Below are 19,323 nucleotides of genomic sequence, written 5' to 3' on the forward strand. Positions count from 1 at the left end.
AGTGCCTTAACATTTTATCTTGTACTTCACTATATAGTGTTCTTCCCAACCCTACAAGCATCACAATACATAAGAACAGCTTTCCACCCTCACCCCAGTCTATTTCTCTCCATTTTAGACTCTTTCCTTCACATCTGTGATTACACTTTTGCTGAGAAGTTAGTGATAATTCTAGTACATTTCACTATAAAGTCCATCAATTATTTTTAAATTTTAACTTTTACAAGAAGTCTTCCTAGCAGACTGTAGGAGCCTGGGAAAGCAAAGAGTTAGTCACCTCAGAGCAACTAAATGAGTCAGCAGCAGAGTTTACTGCAAAGAATTAGGAGGGTCTGCTCCCAGTTCCCCAATAGAAATATTACAGAAGATCTGACACTGACTAGGTACAGATGAATAATTTCCACTGATAATGGATTAAACATTTGTAAAACCAAAATGGGTTTTTTCTTTATCATTACTGTTTTCCAGAAAACTGTATGATATGGTCCTAACTTGCTGCATATACATAAAATTGTGTTCACTGACTTAAATTTAAGCTCCAATTTGAACATTTGAAAATGTTCAAAATACATTATTCTGAAATAAACACATTGGGCTGTATGACATAACTTTTCCTAAACCTTCCCCTTGCATTCTGCAACTTTAGTGAAGCAAAGCACTACAGCCATAGATATGGAACACCACGATTTTGAGATTTCCAGAAATCTTTATGTTCTACTTGATCTCTCAGAAAAGCTTCACCAAATATAATAGAAGCAAAACAAGCAAAACACAATTTGTAACAGAGAAATTGTTTGGGTATTTATAAGGATTACAGGAGATTCAAGTTTAAAACAGATGCCCAGAGGCTTCCAGGTACTTTCCCTAACCACCATGTTATCGGACCAAAAGAGCATTTGTAATTTCTCAGGGCCTATGACAGGAACATATTTTTTTAAAAAAACACACTGCTTGTTTCATTGAAATTAACACTTCTTATTTTGTAACTGTATGGTTTTCTGAAGGTGCAGCCACAGACAATATTAAGCAGGCATGACAAAGGGAACATTACACCCCCGGAAGAAATATGAACAGGGAAAAGCAGGAATGATAACTTGCATACTTCAAGCAGATTCAGCAATTTACATCCAAATGTCAAGATGGAGATCAAATTTCAGCAGGTTCACAAGAAATCTCTGTGGAGGAAAGATTTTTCTTTCACCACTAACTCAGGTCTGAATACCATTGCTCTGTCTAGAAAGAAGTCTACTCTTGGTTCTTATGAAGACTGGTATTTAAGGGTTGTATAGCTAAAAGCAAGCTCAAATGGTAAATATTCCAGCATATAGTTTTAGGAAAATATTTGGCTATAAAAGTGAAGGACCATATGCAACTGGAGTCTTTCATAAAACCATGGGAAAGGGATGTGGCACAGTCGTAGTGACAGATTTTTCACTGGGTCTTAGAATGAATTAACAGTGTCAAGGATGCTTCTGTAGGTCTTGAGTTCAATTCTGTTCAACAAGGTACCATGTTTAAGCTGTATATTACTATAAGGTGCCCCAGACAAAGGCTTTCTTCTCTGGTATTTGTGGATGCAGCAGTAATTTAATATAGATTCTGGTACACACGCTTCAAGACTGTCCGTGAGCCTGGCAGCTATGGAGAAAGGTAGGCCAGTTTGGATTTACTTGCAGACTGGAGCTCCTCAGCTGTAGCAGGCTAAATGGAAAGACTCCAGAACAATCCATCAGACCTGCAGGGCAACTGCATTCACCGAGAGACTCACCCGTTCTGGAGAAGAGTCCCAAGATGCTCCTCGTATCCCAGGAGTACCAAACCAAAGAGGCATTAACTATTCTGGTATCAGACACCTTTCTCCTTCATTTTAAATACAAATATTAGCCTTGAGACCTGTATTTCCTGGCAAACATGTTCTTTCTTCTTTCATTGAAACAAATGTATTTCCACAGCGCTGCTCTCTGGTTCTTGTAAACTGGCTTTTGCCAAAGGAATGCTTGCTCTACTTGAAATACCTTAACTTTAAAAATACCAAGCAGTACGTATCATCAAAAAACTGTTTTGGACAACTTAATTCAGAAGAGGAAAATTACTTAAATATAAGTGCCTTCTTTTTTTTTTTTAATGATACATACATACTGCTTAATGTTTTAATAATTTCCAGAGAAGCAGAGTTGTCTTGAGCTTGGCTCTTCATTTTACAACATAATATAGAGCTGCTCCAAAGTGGATTGTGCTCCATTAAATACAATGGCAGAAAAAGGGAAAGGGAACAAACATCAGGAACCTCTCTGAAGTCTGGGTAGATTTGTTCTACTCTATTTGCCTCAAATTTTAAAAGAAATTTAAAAACTGAAAATCGAAGAAAAAGAGCTACTCTGTCATGTAAGGAGTCCGCTATGAACTGACAGAATGTTTTATATCTTTTCCATATCTCCTGCTGTTTAGTTTGCCTTTCCTTTAAAGTTTGTTCTAGATAGTCCTGCATATTGACAGGCTAATAAGGCTGTACCTGTTTGGATCACCCCGTTTCTCCCCTCAAAAAGGCTGGTGGTAGTAAAAGGTTTGGGTAGGTTTTTGGGGGTTTTGTTTTTTGGCTTTTTTTTACACAGTATTACTCTGATGGCCAGACTCTCTTCAATCTGATGGGAGGAATAAATCCTTTGAAACTAAAGTATATTCCACAACTTTTTTACATCAACACATTTATATTCTCATCCAACATACCTAGGGATAACATTCTTTAATATTCAGCAATTGTTTCTATGCATTCTATACTGTTAACAGCTTATTTTATTTGGAATTCTATATTAATTTAACGAATGTTCAAAGAAATGCTGCCTGACATGAAAATAATAGCTTTTGACACAATGTGTTTTGATTTGTCACTGTATGTCTCAAAAGAAGACCAGTGCCTTAACTTGTTAATATTTTGTTATCTGAACTTATTTCTGCCTTTGGAAAAAAGCAAGTTTCACATACAAAACTAAGTTTAGATAACAATACAGAAAGTCTTAAGTTATGACATCAGAGGTCTGCAAGAGAAGCACTGAAAAGAATGAAGGATTTTGCTGTTGGAGCGGGGGTTGCTTTTTTTTTTTTTTTTTTTATTTAAAAAAAGGACTATTGCAAGTGCAGTATCCAGTTCAGGAGACTGAATGAAATAGTGCATAGTGTGCTCAAGTATCTATAAACAGCAACCAGAAGTATGCAGCAGACAGCGAACAATGTTTTATACTTGACTCGGAAAAATCAAAAGTTTAAAATCTCTGCTCTGTAACCCATTCAAATTAGATTCACTAACTGATGTGACAATATAACAACTTCTCTAGGAAGTTGCCCAGATAAGTAGGACCACCTCAACTGTTGTCCATGTTAGTAAGTTTCCAGTCACTCATCTTGGCAAGCTTCTTCTCACTCACTGTAGGAGCTGCTCTCTCAATACTCACAGCACTGAAAATAGAAAAGATCTAGCCCAGCAGGGAAGTTTATAAGAAGCCAGCACAAAAGGGTGCCACTGGGCTATCATCTGATACATTACCTTAAAACTTGCTGAACCAAGTTTTCATAGTATAGAAAAAGAACACATTTACACAAATGTATATAATGTATATAGACAGGCAAAAAGAAAAGATAAGCAAGAACACTATCACACATCAGTTTCTTGTTTTCCAAGTAAATAATCAAGTGTAAAATAAGGTTGTGTGAGCTCTCAACAAACTACTGAGGCCACTTTAAAATGCCTCAGATTGCTAGCATATAAAAGGAAATAAAGTACCGACAGAACCATCGCTTGTACTTTAACATCTCACTGGCATACAGAATGAAGGCCAGAATGTGTCAAACACCAATTTCTGCAGCAGTGCTGGTACCTATATGTAGCTACCCCACTGACTTCCCATATTAGAGACCAACCCCTCAGTTCTGTTGGGAAAACTGTCCCATGAGACACACTGTGAACCTGGTCAGGCAGCTGGCCTGTACTAAAAACATCAAAACTGTTTTCATCACTAGATTTATTTTTACTTTAAAAAAAAACAAAAACCAAACAAAAAACCCACCACCAACAACAAAATAAACAAAACTACCCCTTTTTCCTTCCTCCACACACCCCAAAATAAACAAGAAACAGATCAGTGCCTCAAACTGGCCCACTTGGGGCAAAAGAGGAACATTGGTTACTTAATCTGGCATTGGTGTGAAAATACATGTACTTCAAACAGAAAATTTGACTGGTCTGTCAAAAAAACTACATTTAAAAAAAACCACCAAAACCCACGAAGTCAGATTTTGGTATGTCTTATTAAAAACTGGATATGATATAATCACTATATATCACAAAGAAACATTACCAACACTTGAAATAGGTAACTAAGCATGTAATGGAAATTCCAGCGCTCTTGTCCAGACCTCAGGACAATTCTGCTCATTTAGTTTTTCTAAGAAAGTATAAAGTTACGAGGGGAAAGAAAAAAAAGTTAAAAAGATTGCATATCACATCTTGTAATGCACTGCCAGGTAGTCTTCCAAAAGTCAGAATACACAACTCAGTGACAAGTAATAGAAGTTTCCAGGAAGACATCCTGGCTGAAACAAAAAGTCTGGCATTCATTTTAATAAAGGGGAAGGGGGGAGCGGGAGGGAAGAATTCTACACTCCTACTTTTCCCAAGAGGTTTTGAGAGCTGTTCAGTAAACTAACACACCAGAAATGGAGAAAAATACAGCAAGCATTAAATGTCTGTATCATCTTTCAATGCCTAAGCACCATCTCTAACCATAAGTACCACAGTCCAAGTCACAGACATCATGTAACTAATGTCATAATCATGCCTACACTAAACTTGAATAAAATCCACATGAAATCAAGTATTTGCTTGCACAGCCAGTTCCAGGATCGATGCTAGAGTTTGGTAAAACTATTATATTAAAAACATAGTAAGTTGCCCATCTTCTACCTGGAAAGCATTTCCGTAAGTTGCACAAAGCCAGCGTATGCCAATTCAAATGCACCCCTGTGCCTCGATTGCAGCAGATGATGTTTAAAGTAATCCCCAATATTTTTAACCTAAAAAAGAAAGAAAGAAAAATGCTATTTGAAATTATATATAGACAATTCATTTATATATGCAAGATACTTCTGCTATTAAAAGCAGCAATCTTTCCCCTGGTTGGAAAGTTGACTGGCAAAAGCAAAAAGCAACTAGAACTCCTATCATAAAAAACTCCCTTACTTTAAGGATAACAAATATTATACTCAAATTTTCAGGTTAAAGGGATAGTGCTATGTCCTTTAAAAAGGCCAAAAAAATAAAGGACATAAAATTAGCTATTTGTCCAAGAGGAACACACTCAGATTTTAAGAGAAAGGGACAACCATGATTTGCAGAGGAAACAAACATAGAATGCTTCTTGTTTGCCTTCACCCTTACCTAAAATCCCAAAGAAAATATCTACTAACTCATAACAGCAGAAACAAACATCTACAAAAATATCTGAAAAAGATAAATTCAAACTTCAAAAATTGTGCCAAAGGGAAACAAATCTACCTTAGCTATTTTTGAGGCTCTAGGATTCTGCATTATTGCTTTGACTACTAGAAACAATTTTAAAATACAAAAAAATGTATGTATGTAGTAATGAGAGATACATTTAAAAGTCTCAAAAAGCTAAATGCTATAATTAAACTTTCACCAACAGTTACTTTCTAGAGATCTACTAGGATACCAAGTTTTTAAAGCTATTTGGAAGCTTACAATTCCACACAATCTCTTTCTACAAAAAGGAATGCTTTTTTATTTTTTTTCTAATTTTCATCAACTTTCAACATCTAAGTCAAACTTCCAATATAATTTAAAACACATCGCATATACTTAATTCTATTATGCAAAATTTTCTTCAGTATTTCCTAAGACTTCTTCAGCAGAACGTTCTTCAAAGCTTTTATATAAAACCAAGCATAAAATCATGTCAAGTTTCTTATAAAATTCTGCTTATTGTGTTGTTTATAAAATAACTTACTTTAATAGTCTGACAAGTAAATAAGATGTCAGAGAAGTTAATGTCATATCTAGCTATACGGTTTTCCACCCTACTGTTCAGTAATTCATATTACCCAAGAAATGAGATTACAATAATTAAAAAAAATAAAATTGGACACTAAGTCTACTTACTATTTCCTGCAGCTATAACCCACATAATGTGAAACAAACAATAATTGGAGATATTTGAGCTAAAACAGTTACTTCTCCGAGTGGATTTTAAGCTAGTTTATGTACCTACAGGGTTTCAGCTTTCCAGTCCAAAAGCAGGAGTAAGTGCCCTTTTTTCAGGAGGAACTGACCCACAGACAGACCAACTCTCCAGGTGTGTAAACAAAACCAAACCAAGAAAACCATACACATTCAAATCAAATTACTGTCCTGTTCCACCACCACCCTTACATTTTTAGAATAATTCATGTGGAATTTTTTCCTTGGGGGATGGGGGGATGGTGTTACATAACTTTCAACTTCTTTCTGAGCTTTCTGCAACAGCCACATTGACTACAAGCTTACTTCAAATTGAACTCCAATATATTCATTTCCACTGATAGGCTAGAGTTTGAAAAAAAAAAGAAAAAGCACTGCCATAACTCAGTTCTTGCAAATGACGTAGGACTGTTCCTGAGGTAAGTGCGTAAGGATTGATTCTTATCTAACAGCATCGTGCCATCCATGAGTGTCCAGCTTTCCTGTATCATAAAACCAGTATTTCATATGTAAGGATGGAGAACAAGTCAAGGAATTCACATTTTCTACAACATCACAAAGATGCACAGCAACTGTAAGAAAAGTTTGCACAGGAAATAATACCATGGTTCAAGTTAAAATATTCAAATATGGAGTAGGGAGCAAATATCTTAAATTTATTTGATCATCTTGGTCAAAAACCTAGAGTACAACAGGTTAGTCTTACTAATGCAACAATCAACAATTTACAGCACCATGCCTGCTGCTGAGACAAAGAATCTCAGTACTCCAGACAAATTCTGTACAAGAGGTTCCAAAAGTGCTCTGAGAAACAGCTGGTACATTTGTGCCTCCATATGTTATTCTCCTGGCAATAAGATGCCACTAAAGTAGGGTTCTACATTCTAGAGGCTATTTTTTTCAAACCATTAGGAGAAGATGGCTTTAAACCCATAAAGGACTGCAAAAGCATCTCACAGTTAGAAACAACTAGTGGCTAGTGAACTATTGCCAACTATACTAAATTCCAGAGGAGATAGACTGATTACATTAAGAACTGTGGAGAGGTGTTTTTTTGGTGGGTTTGGGGTTTTTGTCTGTTTGTTTTAAATCCTTCCTTGAATAGAACAAACTCCAAAGCAGCAATGGAAGCCACGCTTTTGCACTGGTGGCACAAATAAGTAACACTTATTGAGTGTTGTCTGTACTGAGGGTTGTGGGTACTTAAAAGTCTTCTGTGTACTTCAACGTTCCACCACAAAAGCTCTCTCTGATTGTTGGGTTAACACAGAGACCCTGGCACTGGGACAGTAATGTCTCTACTTCTGCTGTCTGTTTCTTTTCACTTTGGTACACAGTTCTGGCAAGCTTATCTCCCAAAATAATCTCAAAAATTCACAGGTGAGATAAACAGGAGTTTGAGGAGGAGCTAAAGTTTCCTCCAGGCTTGGAGGGTTGTCTCCTGTCTGATTTGCAGGTCATGTAACAAAATCAACATTCATTAGGTATCATTTTGTTGATTACGTAGTGGTTACTAGGATATGATACTGGTTTTATTGATTGTCTTAACAGGCAAAGCTTTGAGCTTGCCATCTCTGGACTTTAAAGGTCAGATGGAGAATGAAAGGTAGAATATGTATTTGAATAGAGAGATTCCTCCAGATATACTAGGCACTTCCGATGTCTATTTTTAAAGGCAAAGCAGGCATCAAAAAATGACTTAGGCTTTGAAGACTACCAGTTCAAATACAGTATTTTGAGACTTCTCTATATACACATACAATCATAGAATCGTTTAGGTTAGAAAAGACCTTCAAGATCATCGAGTCCAACCATCAACCATGCCCACTAAACCATGTCCTGAAGTGCGTCGTCTACACACTTTTTGAATACCTCCAGGGATGGGGACTCAATCACTTCCCTGGGCAGCCTGTTCCAATGTCTGACAACCCTCTCAGTAAAGAAATTTCTCCTAATATCCAATCTAAACTTCTCCTGCCACGACTTGAGGCCATTTCCTCTCATCCCATCTCCACCCACCTGACAGAAGAGACCAGCACCCACCTCACTACAACCCCCCTTCAGGTAGCTGTAGAGAGCGATAAGGTCTCCCCTCAGCCTCCTCCTCTCCAGGCTAAACAGCCCCAGCTCCCTCAGCCACTCCTCATAAGACTTGTGCTCCAGGCCCCTCACCAACTTGGTTGCCCTTCTCTGGACACGCTCCAGCACCTCAATGTCTTTCCCGGAGTGAGGGGCCCAAAACTGAGCACAGGACTCGAGGGGCGGCCTCACCAGTGCCGAGTACAGGGGAACAACCACCTCCCTGCTCCTGCTGGCCACACTATTTCTGATACAGGCCAGGATGACGTTGGCCCCCTTGGCCACCTGGGCACACTGCTGGCTCATATTCAGCCAGCTGTCAACCAGCACCCCCAGATCTTTTTCTGCTGGGCAGCTTTCCAGCCACTCTTCCCCAAGCCTGTAGCGCTGCATGGGGTTGCTGTGACCCAAGTGCAGGACCCGGCACTTGGCCTTGTTGAACCTCATACAATTGGCCTCAGCTCATCGATCCAGCTTGTCCAGATCCCTCTGGAGAGCCTTCCTACCCTCAAGTGGATCAACCCTGCCTCCCAACTTGGTGTTGTCTGCAAACTTGCTGAGGGTGCACTCGATCCCCTCATCCAAATCATCGATAAAGATATTACACAGAACTGGCCCCAATACTGAGCCCTGGGGAACACCACTTGTGACCTGCCGCCAACTGGATTTCACCCCATTCACCACAACCCTCTGCGCTCGTCCATCCAGCCCAGTTTTTCACCCAGCGAGGAGTACACTTGTCCAAGCCATGAGACACCAGCTTCTGAAGGAGTATGCCATGAGAGACAGGGTCAAAGGCCTTACTGAAGTCCAGGTAGACAACATCCACAGCCTTTCCCTCATCCACTAGGTGGGTCACCTGGTCATAGAAGGAGATCAGGTTGGTCAAGCAGGACCTGCCTTTTGTAAAGCCATGCTGGCTGGGTCTGATCCCTTGGCTGTCCTGCACATGCCATGTGAGCGCACTCAAGATGAACTGCTCCGTAATCTCCGCCGGTACAGAGGTCAGACTGACAGGCCTGTAGTTCCCCAGATCCTCCCTCCGACCCTTCTTGTAAATGGGCATCACACTGGCATTTCCATACCAAAGAGCTGAAGATGTTATAGTCAGTGCACACAGCGGCATTTAAATGCCATGCAAACCCAATCTCGTACTTAAAAGACAATGTGCTGGTTTTGGCTGGGATAGAATTAATTTTCTTCATAGTAGCTAGTATGGGGCTATGTTTTGGATCTGTGCTGAAAACAGTGTTGATAAATCCACAGGGATGGTTTTATTACTGCTGAGCAGTGCTTACACAGAGTCAAGGCCTTTTCTGCTTCTCACCCCACCAGCGAGGAGGCTGGGGGGGGGCACAAGGAGTTGGGAGGGGACACAGCCGGGACAGCTGACCGGGACAGCTGACCCCAACTGACCCAAGGGATATTCCAGACAGTATGACATCATGCTCAGCATATAAAGCTGGGGGAAGGAGGAAGTGGGGATGTTCGGAGTGATGGCGTTTGTCTTCCCAAGTCACCGTTAGGCGTGATGGAGCCCTGCTTTCTTGGAGATGGCTGAACACCTGCCAGCCCATGGGAAGTGGTGAATGGATTCCTTGTTTTGTTTTGCTTTGCTTGCACACGTGGCTTTTGCTTTACCTATTAAACTGTCTTTATCTCAGCCCACGAGTTTTCTCACTTTTACTCTTCCAATTCTCTCCCCCATCCCACTGTGAGGGAGGTGAGTGAGCAGCTGCCGGGTGCTTAGCTGCCGGTTGGGGTTAAATCACAACAGATGAGGAAAGCGCAAATTTGATATTGTCCCAACTTCCTAGTAACACACACACAAACAAAACGTATCAAATAAGCTGCCTTTCTGCCAACTTCTCCTACATAGGTACATACCACAACAGACAGCGTTAACAGCTACAAAGAGGAATCAAGAATTAGTGCCACAAGTAGCCAGCTAACACCACTGCCTACCAAGAAGCACAGTTCTGTTGTGCCATTTTGTAATGTGGACCAGCACCAAAGATGCTGTCTTTTCATTTGCATGCTCAATTAAAAAAGGGGGCAAAAATAATCAAAAGACTATGTACAAATTCAACACTCACTGTAATCTTTGGTCTGAATAAATACCATGAAGTACAATTTAACAGTTACTGACCTAGACACGAAACAAGGTACAAGACGAGGAAGGCTTTGCAACAGGATGACACAGAATGGCCAAGTGGTGCTACCAGATTTTTCTTAACAATTATTTAGCCAACTCAAGGCAATATGATATAGGTTTCTCTCAAGTTTTCCCCCTCTGTATTCTTAAATCTCTTTTAATACTTAAAGAATAAAGAAAAGAACGGGCAACTTTAAGGGAAAGCTCTACATGCATATGATACCAAAATCCAATTCTCTTATTTCTCAACATTGAAGCCACAGCAGTTCTAGTATTGACACTTCTAGTCATTTATGATGAAATCCCTTCTCTTTTTTTTTTTGTTTTTAATGATAGGGTAATGCCTGTTACAAAAAGTGCAGAGAAAATGCCCACAGTTTTTCCTATAATATTTGTTATACTTTCAGCCAAATTGCATTTCCTTATTTCCTTGTACCTTGTTCCTATTTCCTTGCAAGCCTGAGGAAAATTAGGATTTTGAACTGACTTCTCATCAATTTGCATTCTTCAAATTAGAACGCAGACATTCTGTTTTACAGGAAGACATCAGAAGCATAAAGAATTTAATAAGATCTATAGAAAAAGAAGGTATTTTGCTTAATAACATAGCATTTCTGAAAAAGCAACTACTAATGTCTGCTTTCTAAATAAAGATAGAGATGCTACAGTTGTAGCTGACTCATTCTAAAATACCAGTTCCTTTTTGACCTGGAGCAGATTAAGGAACTTAATGGTGGAAATGCATATCTGTTCTCACATCTACTGTCCAGACCTCTGCAACAGTGCAAGCACAGCTGTTAACAGGATGAAAACATGAAAGCTAGAGACAATTCAAGAATAAAGATACTAACATTATTTCCATGGCACCACAACATTAGATAACATAAGAAATAAGATCTGCAGTACATTATACTATTATTTATTTTAAGATGGAAAGTTCTAACACCTAAGGAAAAGCTAAGTAAGTATTTTCTGTTGGAAAGAAAGAGAGGTTAAAGAGTAGTACGTCTTGCATATTTCAATATTCCATGTAGAGACTGGTTTTTCTGAAACCATATGGAAATGAAAAGGTCATCAATTAAAAAACAAAATTTAATAAACACAAAGTATTTCCCAAATGCCTGTGGTAATCTAATTTCTTGTAAACACTGCAGTCAACATTCTACAAGAGACCCAGATGGCATATTAATATTTCTGATCTCTTAAATCAAAAAATTTGGAGGAAAAAGAGTCACATTACATACAAATTACTCATAACTCAGTCTCCTACAGAGGTCAAGACTGTGACTAGTCAGCATGTTTGACTTTCAGAGTTATTGATTATGAAGTTCAATTAATGAAGAGCTTTAAATAAAATCCCAACATCCAGAGTTCAAAATGAAATAAAAGACACTTTGAATATGAAGTCAGTTTAGAAGATTTTTAGCAACTCTATTAATGATTAATATATACTGAGAGAGAGAGAGACAGGCAGGCAGGCAGGTATTGGTATCCCTAAACACAGCATACATCTTACAAATAACCCAATACAATTAGAATGAATATTCCTTGAGTTTGTTAGCTATGTATAATTCTTCACTTATCTGTTACTACTATAGCTATACCTTCTGAATACCACTTCATCAAAAAGTAGACTGTTAACCAAGTATAATAAAACAAGAAAACCATGGGAAGAACACGGCAATAAAAATAACTTCTCCCATTCAGAATGTACATTTAAGAAAAAAATTTTCTGGAAACTGCCTTCCCTCCCCTCCCACCACAAAAGAAAGTGAAGGTTTTATTACAAAATTCACTTCCCTACCTGTTCTACAGTAATTAACCCATCTGAAGGTTCAGATGTAGCGCGTGAAGGCAAAAGTTTACACAGTGTCCCTAAGAGCAGAGATACTTCCTTCATGCTTCTCCAGCAACACACAAGAACCATCTGAGCTGTGACATCACATGTTTGCCTTTCTTTACCTTAAAAATAAAAATCAACAAATGTAATAGCGTAACTCAAGGTTCTCAGACGTAACCTTTTAACTTAAACTTAAGTTAGCCTGATCTTCTTACAAAAACACAACTATGAAAAAAAATTTCTGAACTTGCTAACCCAAAAGATAATTCAGTTTTGCTGACCCTAATTGCTTCCATTCCTGAACACTCACTGTACTTTACTCCACTTGGAAAAGGCAGCAACTGCTGTTTTAAAGAGCAGAGATCTTTTGGTCACAATCGGTGTTCACCTGCACGCTGAACTATACAAACACCTACAACTTTGGAGCCAGGCTCCAACAAACTCCACGTCAATCATCAATCCATCACTCACTGTATGTTACTTGGTTTTTAACCCAGGTGCTCCCATAGTAAGAGACCTGGCAAAGGCATCACATTTCTGATGCAATATCACCATCTGGTGGCCACTGTGCCACTTTAACATATTTGCAGACTTCTCATGAAAGAAAACATATGGCCCAAACAAACAATTTTAAACATAGGAAAAAATGTGAGGAAAGGAAGTTCAAATATTTAAAACTTAAAAATCTTGCATAAACTATAAAATTTAAAAATGTACAGATATTCTGTAAATTTATTCTGGCATACACTAAATATGTAAAAGTTCACAATTTCTTTATCACTGTAAGGCTCAATTTCATAGCTGCTATTCATTAGACAAATACTATCTAACATTTTACCACTGGAATCTTTCAAACAGAAGCTTCTGCTTATGTAATTTCATGCAACAAGTTTTATTGCATTAACATATTCCCCGCTAGTCTTGTGTACACTGGAGAGGAAAATCACACTAACACCTTTCAACAAGAAATGCATTAAAAGCGTTGCTTGACAGAAAAGGTGTTAAAGGTTACCTGACCAGTGCAGTTAAGGCAATAGAGCCTAGGCCAATATCAAAACAACTCATTTTCACTTGTGCTCTAAGAGATATTAACCGCAATCTTCCAGAAACAGTGAATTAGTCTTTAAAACCATGTCCACGAAAAACTAGCTTCTGACAGATTTATTGTAGAACTGAAACATTACACAGAGCAAGTAACTTCCAATTTTGATCACCCATGTAAAATGCCTGTTCTATAAAGAATATCTTGATTTAATTACTAATACAGCATTGGATTTACCTCTCATTTCTGTGCAAATATTATCCATTGGCCTGTGGTCAGCCAGCTTTTCAGACTCTACTTTGCAGTGTTCTTTCAAAATTTTTGCTTGAATAAAATAATCATTCGTGTCCTGTGGTTGTATCTCATGCAGAATCATCTGCAGACGACCTGCACTTTCTACACATTAAACAAGAGAAATATTTAAGATAGGGGTTTTTTTGTTTGTTTGTTTTTTTACTTCCAATTCTTTATACAAATGTAATTCATTTTGGGTATGTACTAAAAAAAAAAAGCTATTAGCACTAAAAAACAAATATAAAACTATGGTGATTACAAGGATTAAGGAAGAAAGAAAACTGGACTTTACAGTCATCAGCTTTGAAACAGATGCAACAACACTATCTGCAAATGGGGTATTTTTAGTGCAGAAGTCAAGACAACCTATATCAGAATTCAAGAGTGGTTTAAGATTATGACATAAAATGAGAAATTGAAAGGGAGGATGCTAGCTCTAGGTCTGAATCGCTGTGAGACAAACAACTTCAGGAGCTTTAGATTTTAACAGAATTCTTTTAGGGTTTTGGTTTTTTTACCTGAATCACTATCCATTGGAATAAGACCCTCTGGTGATGAGCTCTGCACTACTGGAGATACTACAGCAGAGAGTTTGTACGACATCAGAATGAGCCTGGCAACCATTTCCTTCCATTCAGCAACCAATGTCAAGTTACTTAAAAAAAACAAACACAAAAATCCCAACAAAATCACTAACAAAACACAACACAACAAGGATTTAAAATAATTTTATATTTAAAGAACTGAATTACAAACACTTTCACAACAGTATTTATGATAAGTGTAAATAGGGTACAGTTTGAAAAGTCCTAAGACTGAGTTTAACACATACAAAGGAAGTACCCAATAGCTAGCTAAACAGTGCAGCAGCCAGTAAGAGTTCTAAAAGCCACAGGTACTGGATTTCATTACAAATAACACTGTATGCTTTTATGTTCTCCTGAGCAGTTCTTCCACTGTGCTTAAATATGGAGCTATGACTTACTATTTAGCAGTATGTTTTACTTACTTAAAAGGTAATTGCTGCAAAGCACCAGTTATACAATGCACTCTCCCATACATTGGGAACGATGCTGCTGCTTGAAGCAGAGACTTCTTAGCTTGAAATATTTCTTCTTCAACATTCACCAACAAAAGCTTGATAACTAAAATTTGAAGAAGATCTGCATTATACATACATACATACATTGTATTTTCTAAGCAACAAATCTGCTTTAAAGATATAGGAATAAAGCCTGTTTACACAACAATTCAATGGAAAATGCAATTTCCTTGTTTACACTTTTCACTCTTTTGTCATTTAAATAAAGTTATTGTTGATTTTCACCTATCTAAACTCCAGCAGTATCTGTTATAGTCAATTTAGTCTGTCTGTCCCAATGAAAGAGCAGCTGCAAAAAGCACAGCCCAGATCCTGTTCTCAGGGACAATCCCACAGCTCATGATGAAGTCAAAAGAAGTTACCTACCACATACCGAAAGTCAGACTTCACCCTTAGAACCAGGTTAATACAACAAATGGTTCAGCAGAATATTAAAGATCTGAAATCTACAGTTAAATATTTGAATCTTACATTAGTCACTAAAGAACCTGCGCAATTTTCAAGGGTACATGTGCCTATTTTATTTGTATTTATACCACATGGCATCTCAATGTCAGAATCAGAATGAATTACAGACCCAAATAAGGAACTACAGATAACTAACAACAGGACATGCTCTGTAACAATGAGACATGAGGTTACCCATCCATTTGCTTCATTTATGGCAACCACAACCATATCTCAAAATCGTCATTTCACTGTATATGAAGAAAGTATTAATACGTATCCGTTGAGAAGCCAATAATGGCACAAAAAAGTATACAATAGTGATTTTACTACAAATTGCATCCAGTGCTTTATTACAAATAATGAATTTAAAGATTTTGGATTTATGGCAGATTACAAAAGGTGGAGGAAGCCTGTTAAACAAATTTGCCAAATCCGCCAGATCTAGAGTCTCTCAGCTTTCATCCAGAGGCACAAACCAAAGAAAAATATTCCACATGTGAACAAAGCTTAATTACCACAGAAATGTATGTGCTGGACTGCAAATCACTCAGAAATGGTTCCAAGAGGACAGAGCTCCAAGGCGCAGCGCTGAAGATACCAAGTACTGGAACATGACACAGACCAACTACGGCTGCCTTCGCTCTGGGTGAGCAAGCTCTTAGAGGAAGCAGAGGTTTCTTTCCTGCACTTCATGTGCACAGCTTCATCAGGCTAGCTACCAGGGCCTCAATGTCACTTTCCCTCTCATCAAAATAACAACAAAAGCCATCTTCTAAGAATACTCAATAGCCTCAACATGAACAGAACTAAATTAAGATCTTACTAAGGCACCTGGCTTCTTAACAGCAAAACAAAATATACTTAAAATCCTATTAGAAATAAGCATCTCTTACTCATTATGCCTCCTACCAAAAGCCTTAAAGGAAAAGCAGTAAGGTTTCAAATAAACATAAAAACCATGGGGGTTCATTTCCCCAAAAGCTTACCTGCTAAAGTGTTCTTCTCCAGTGTGCTTACTGATGTGTTTTCATCCATCTGGGAGTTATGCTCAAGCCATTTTCCTAAACAAATATGTTGTAGTCCTTTATGATGTACTAAAAAGTTCAACAAATATGAAGCAGTGACACAATCGTATGGCTTGGTACTTGTGCTAAGATCTATTGCTGCTTGGAATAGGAGATCTAGATTTTCAGAATCCTGAAAAAAAAAACAACCAGTATTGCTCATTTTATTGAGCTTACACGTTGATTTAAGCAAGCTACTTAGCACTCTGGAATCTAAGAACTTGCTTTTCAGTAAGTTAGCTGGTAGACATTTCGTAGGAAACACTTTTTGTACACTGATAACCTTACACTCAAAACATGCATGTGTATGTATTTAGCAAAGATACAATTACATACACACTGAGGATGGGGACAGTCATTTATAAAGCAGTATTCAAACACACTGCACTTCCCAGGAGGATGGTGAGGTTTTGGTTTGGGGTTTTTTTTTCCAAAATACTGTGTTTTATCTGCAAATAGACATCACAGAGAAGCATAGTTCATCAGGAAGCAATATTTGTTCACCAGTACTTATGAATTTAGAAGTAACTTTTTATGAAGTAATACAACACAAAAATCAGTATTGAGTCAAAGGGCAAAATTTGGGAGAAATCAAAAAAGACAGTCAGATAACGAAATCTGAGACCAATCAGAAAGGAAAAGAAAAACAGAACTGAATTTCTTAAAATACAAGAGTAACCAAGTCAAAATGCCTCTATCATTTACAAAGGGAAGCCACAGCTAAGCAAGCAGCTTGCATTAACTAATTCCCTGATAGTTCATAGTCATATCCAATGAACTTCCCAACTCCTTCATCCATTAGTGAAACAAGCCTGCTTAGGTAAGGGCATGTCCTGGTTTTGGCTGGGATAGAGTTAATTGTCTTCCTAGTAGCTGGTACAGAGCTATGTTTTGAGTTCAGTATGAGAACAATGTTGATAACACACTGATGTTTTCTGTTGTTGCTAAGTAGTGTTTAGACTATAGTCAAGGACTTTTCAGCTTCTCCTGCCCAGCCAGCGAGAAAGCTGGAGGGGCACAAGGAGTTGGGAGGGGACACAGCCAGGGCAGCTGACCCAAACTGGCCAAAGGGGTATTCCATACCATGTGACGTCATGCCCAGCATATAAACTGGGGGGACTTGGCCTGGGGAGATCACTGCTCAGGAACTAACCGGGCATCAGTCAGCGAGTGGTGAGCAATTGCATTGTGCATCACTTGTTTTGTATATTCCAATCCTTTTATTATTAGTGTCATTTTATTATTGTTAGTTATTATTATTAGTTTCTTCCTTTCTGTCCTATTAAACTGTTCCTATCTCCACACACGAGTTTTACCTTTTTTTTTTTTTTTTATCCCAAATTTTCTCCCCCATCCCACTGGGCAGGAGGGTAGTGAGCAAGCAGCTGCATGGTGCGTAGTTGCCAGCTGGGGTTAAAACACAACAGGGCAGAAGCTGTGTAAAAATATATAGAAGATGCTAGCAATGAACACTACTGCAGGCAATGTAGACAAACTTCTAATTTTCAGGAATTATGCTTTGTACCTAACCCAAGTACCTGGTATAATATAGAATATTCATCTTACATGCAATTATTCCCCTTAAACTATTTTTAATTACATACCTGTAAATTAAATGCAACATCACGTAGTTTCATCAAAAGTCCAAACGCTAGAACTTTTACTTCCTCAAAAGTACTGGCAAAACACTGGATCAAAGTCCAGACACGAGTAGAATCAATCTCCTGATCCAACTGAAAAACTTGTGCCTGGCCTGTTCAAAGAAATCAATGCCTTACATAGTTTTGCTGTCATTCTTTCCAGAATAAGCACTGTATTCACATTTCACTTAGCTATACTAAAAGAAGCATTGAAATAAAATTTTAGTTAAAGCATTATTTTAATATTACTTCTCTTACTAGGTCTTAAAATGTCATGTTTATTGTTGGAAAAAGAGGTTACCATATCCCAAAAATGATTCTCAATAACACAGAAAGTAACTTATTGCCAAAACCAGAATCCCATTTATTCACATTAAATTCAGCATTGAAAATAAATTTTATTTTAGCTTTGTTTAAAAATTCTTTTCCTGGAAGTATATAATATTAGAAAATAATTCCTCTCAAAAAAGGTTTAAAACTTCAGTATGTTTTGGGGTTTGGTTTTTGGGGTTCTTTTTGTCATAGGAATAATCCCCTAAAATGGAAGCCATTACAATTTTTTGCTTTTAATTTAGATTTAAAGCAGTCATGATTTATGGCGACTGACCTAATGCTGTAAGAAGCCAGAAGTTTTAAGATGTAAACAAGTGCACCACATTCCAGCACAGAACACAACAGCAGCCAAGTCTCCTTTACAGAAGTAATGTCAGGCTTCTGAAATCCTAAAGCTGCTGTCATAAACAACTCTCAATACAACTTTCTCTTAAAAAAAAAAAAATTTAAAAAAAAAAGCAGCAACAACATACTACAGACTCATAACAACAAAATTAACGTGTTCATGATTTATCAGGGGTTTTGAGAAGAGATCTACCAAGAAGGCATTTTTCCTTCTTCCTCACAATCAACTTTTATCCTGTATGTCTCATTTCTTTAAAAAAAAATAAAAAAATTTACAATTTAAGACTGAAAACATACTTTTATGTTGGCTATATGATCCAGAGACAAGATTTAGCTAGACCATCAATACTCCAAGGCTCTAACTAATACTTCTTCAACTGGGGTTGTTGTAACATTGTGAAGAAAATTTAAAATACCAGCAGCACAAAAATCATAAACTGTCCAATTAAATTGTTCCTCATTTAGTATAATAATATCATGAGAATATGCAAGCCTTTTCAATAAAGAATTTTTGTGGTCTCAACGTTTTGAATTGCATATTATCAAGATGTTAGAACAGGAAAAGGGGGTAAAGTTATCAAATATATTGAATCTTGTCCAAAAGTTTTCTTCATAGCAACAAAAATTGAAAAACCTTGCTAAAAACCAGGCTATGCAGGAAAATCCCAATTTATGGAAGATATTCAACAGGCCATAAATATCTGCATTTACTTCAATATTCCATTTTCC

At 37.6% G+C, this 19,323-nt stretch overlaps 1 protein-coding gene across 18 annotated transcripts in view; it reads right to left on the minus strand.

Moving 5' to 3' along the window:
• Nucleotides 1–19,323, minus strand: part of THADA (THADA armadillo repeat containing) — a 171,146-nt gene that overhangs the window by 138,392 nt on the left and 13,431 nt on the right. For 17 of the 18 annotated variants that reach the window (XR_012652485.1, XR_012652484.1, XR_012652487.1 and 14 more), the window contains 7 exons: nucleotides 17,881–18,029; nucleotides 16,199–16,409; nucleotides 14,670–14,805; nucleotides 14,179–14,315; nucleotides 13,604–13,762; nucleotides 12,289–12,446; nucleotides 4,958–5,067 (listed from right to left, as the gene is read on the minus strand). Coding sequence is in view for 14 of the 18 variants with exons in the window: in XM_075042803.1 (XP_074898904.1) it covers nucleotides 4,958–5,067; nucleotides 12,289–12,446; nucleotides 13,604–13,762; nucleotides 14,179–14,315; nucleotides 14,670–14,805; nucleotides 16,199–16,409; nucleotides 17,881–18,029 (1,060 nt within the window). In the remaining 4 variants the exon portion in view is untranslated. Of the gene's footprint in view, nucleotides 1–4,957; nucleotides 5,068–12,288; nucleotides 12,447–13,603; nucleotides 13,763–14,178; nucleotides 14,316–14,669; nucleotides 14,806–16,198; nucleotides 16,410–17,880; nucleotides 18,030–19,323 lie in introns of those variants that run through there. The other variant, XM_075042813.1, reaches the window with a different exon arrangement.

Source organism: Buteo buteo, chromosome 12 (genome assembly GCF_964188355.1).
Source record: "Buteo buteo chromosome 12, bButBut1.hap1.1, whole genome shotgun sequence".
NCBI lineage: Eukaryota > Metazoa > Chordata > Aves > Accipitriformes > Accipitridae > Buteo > Buteo buteo.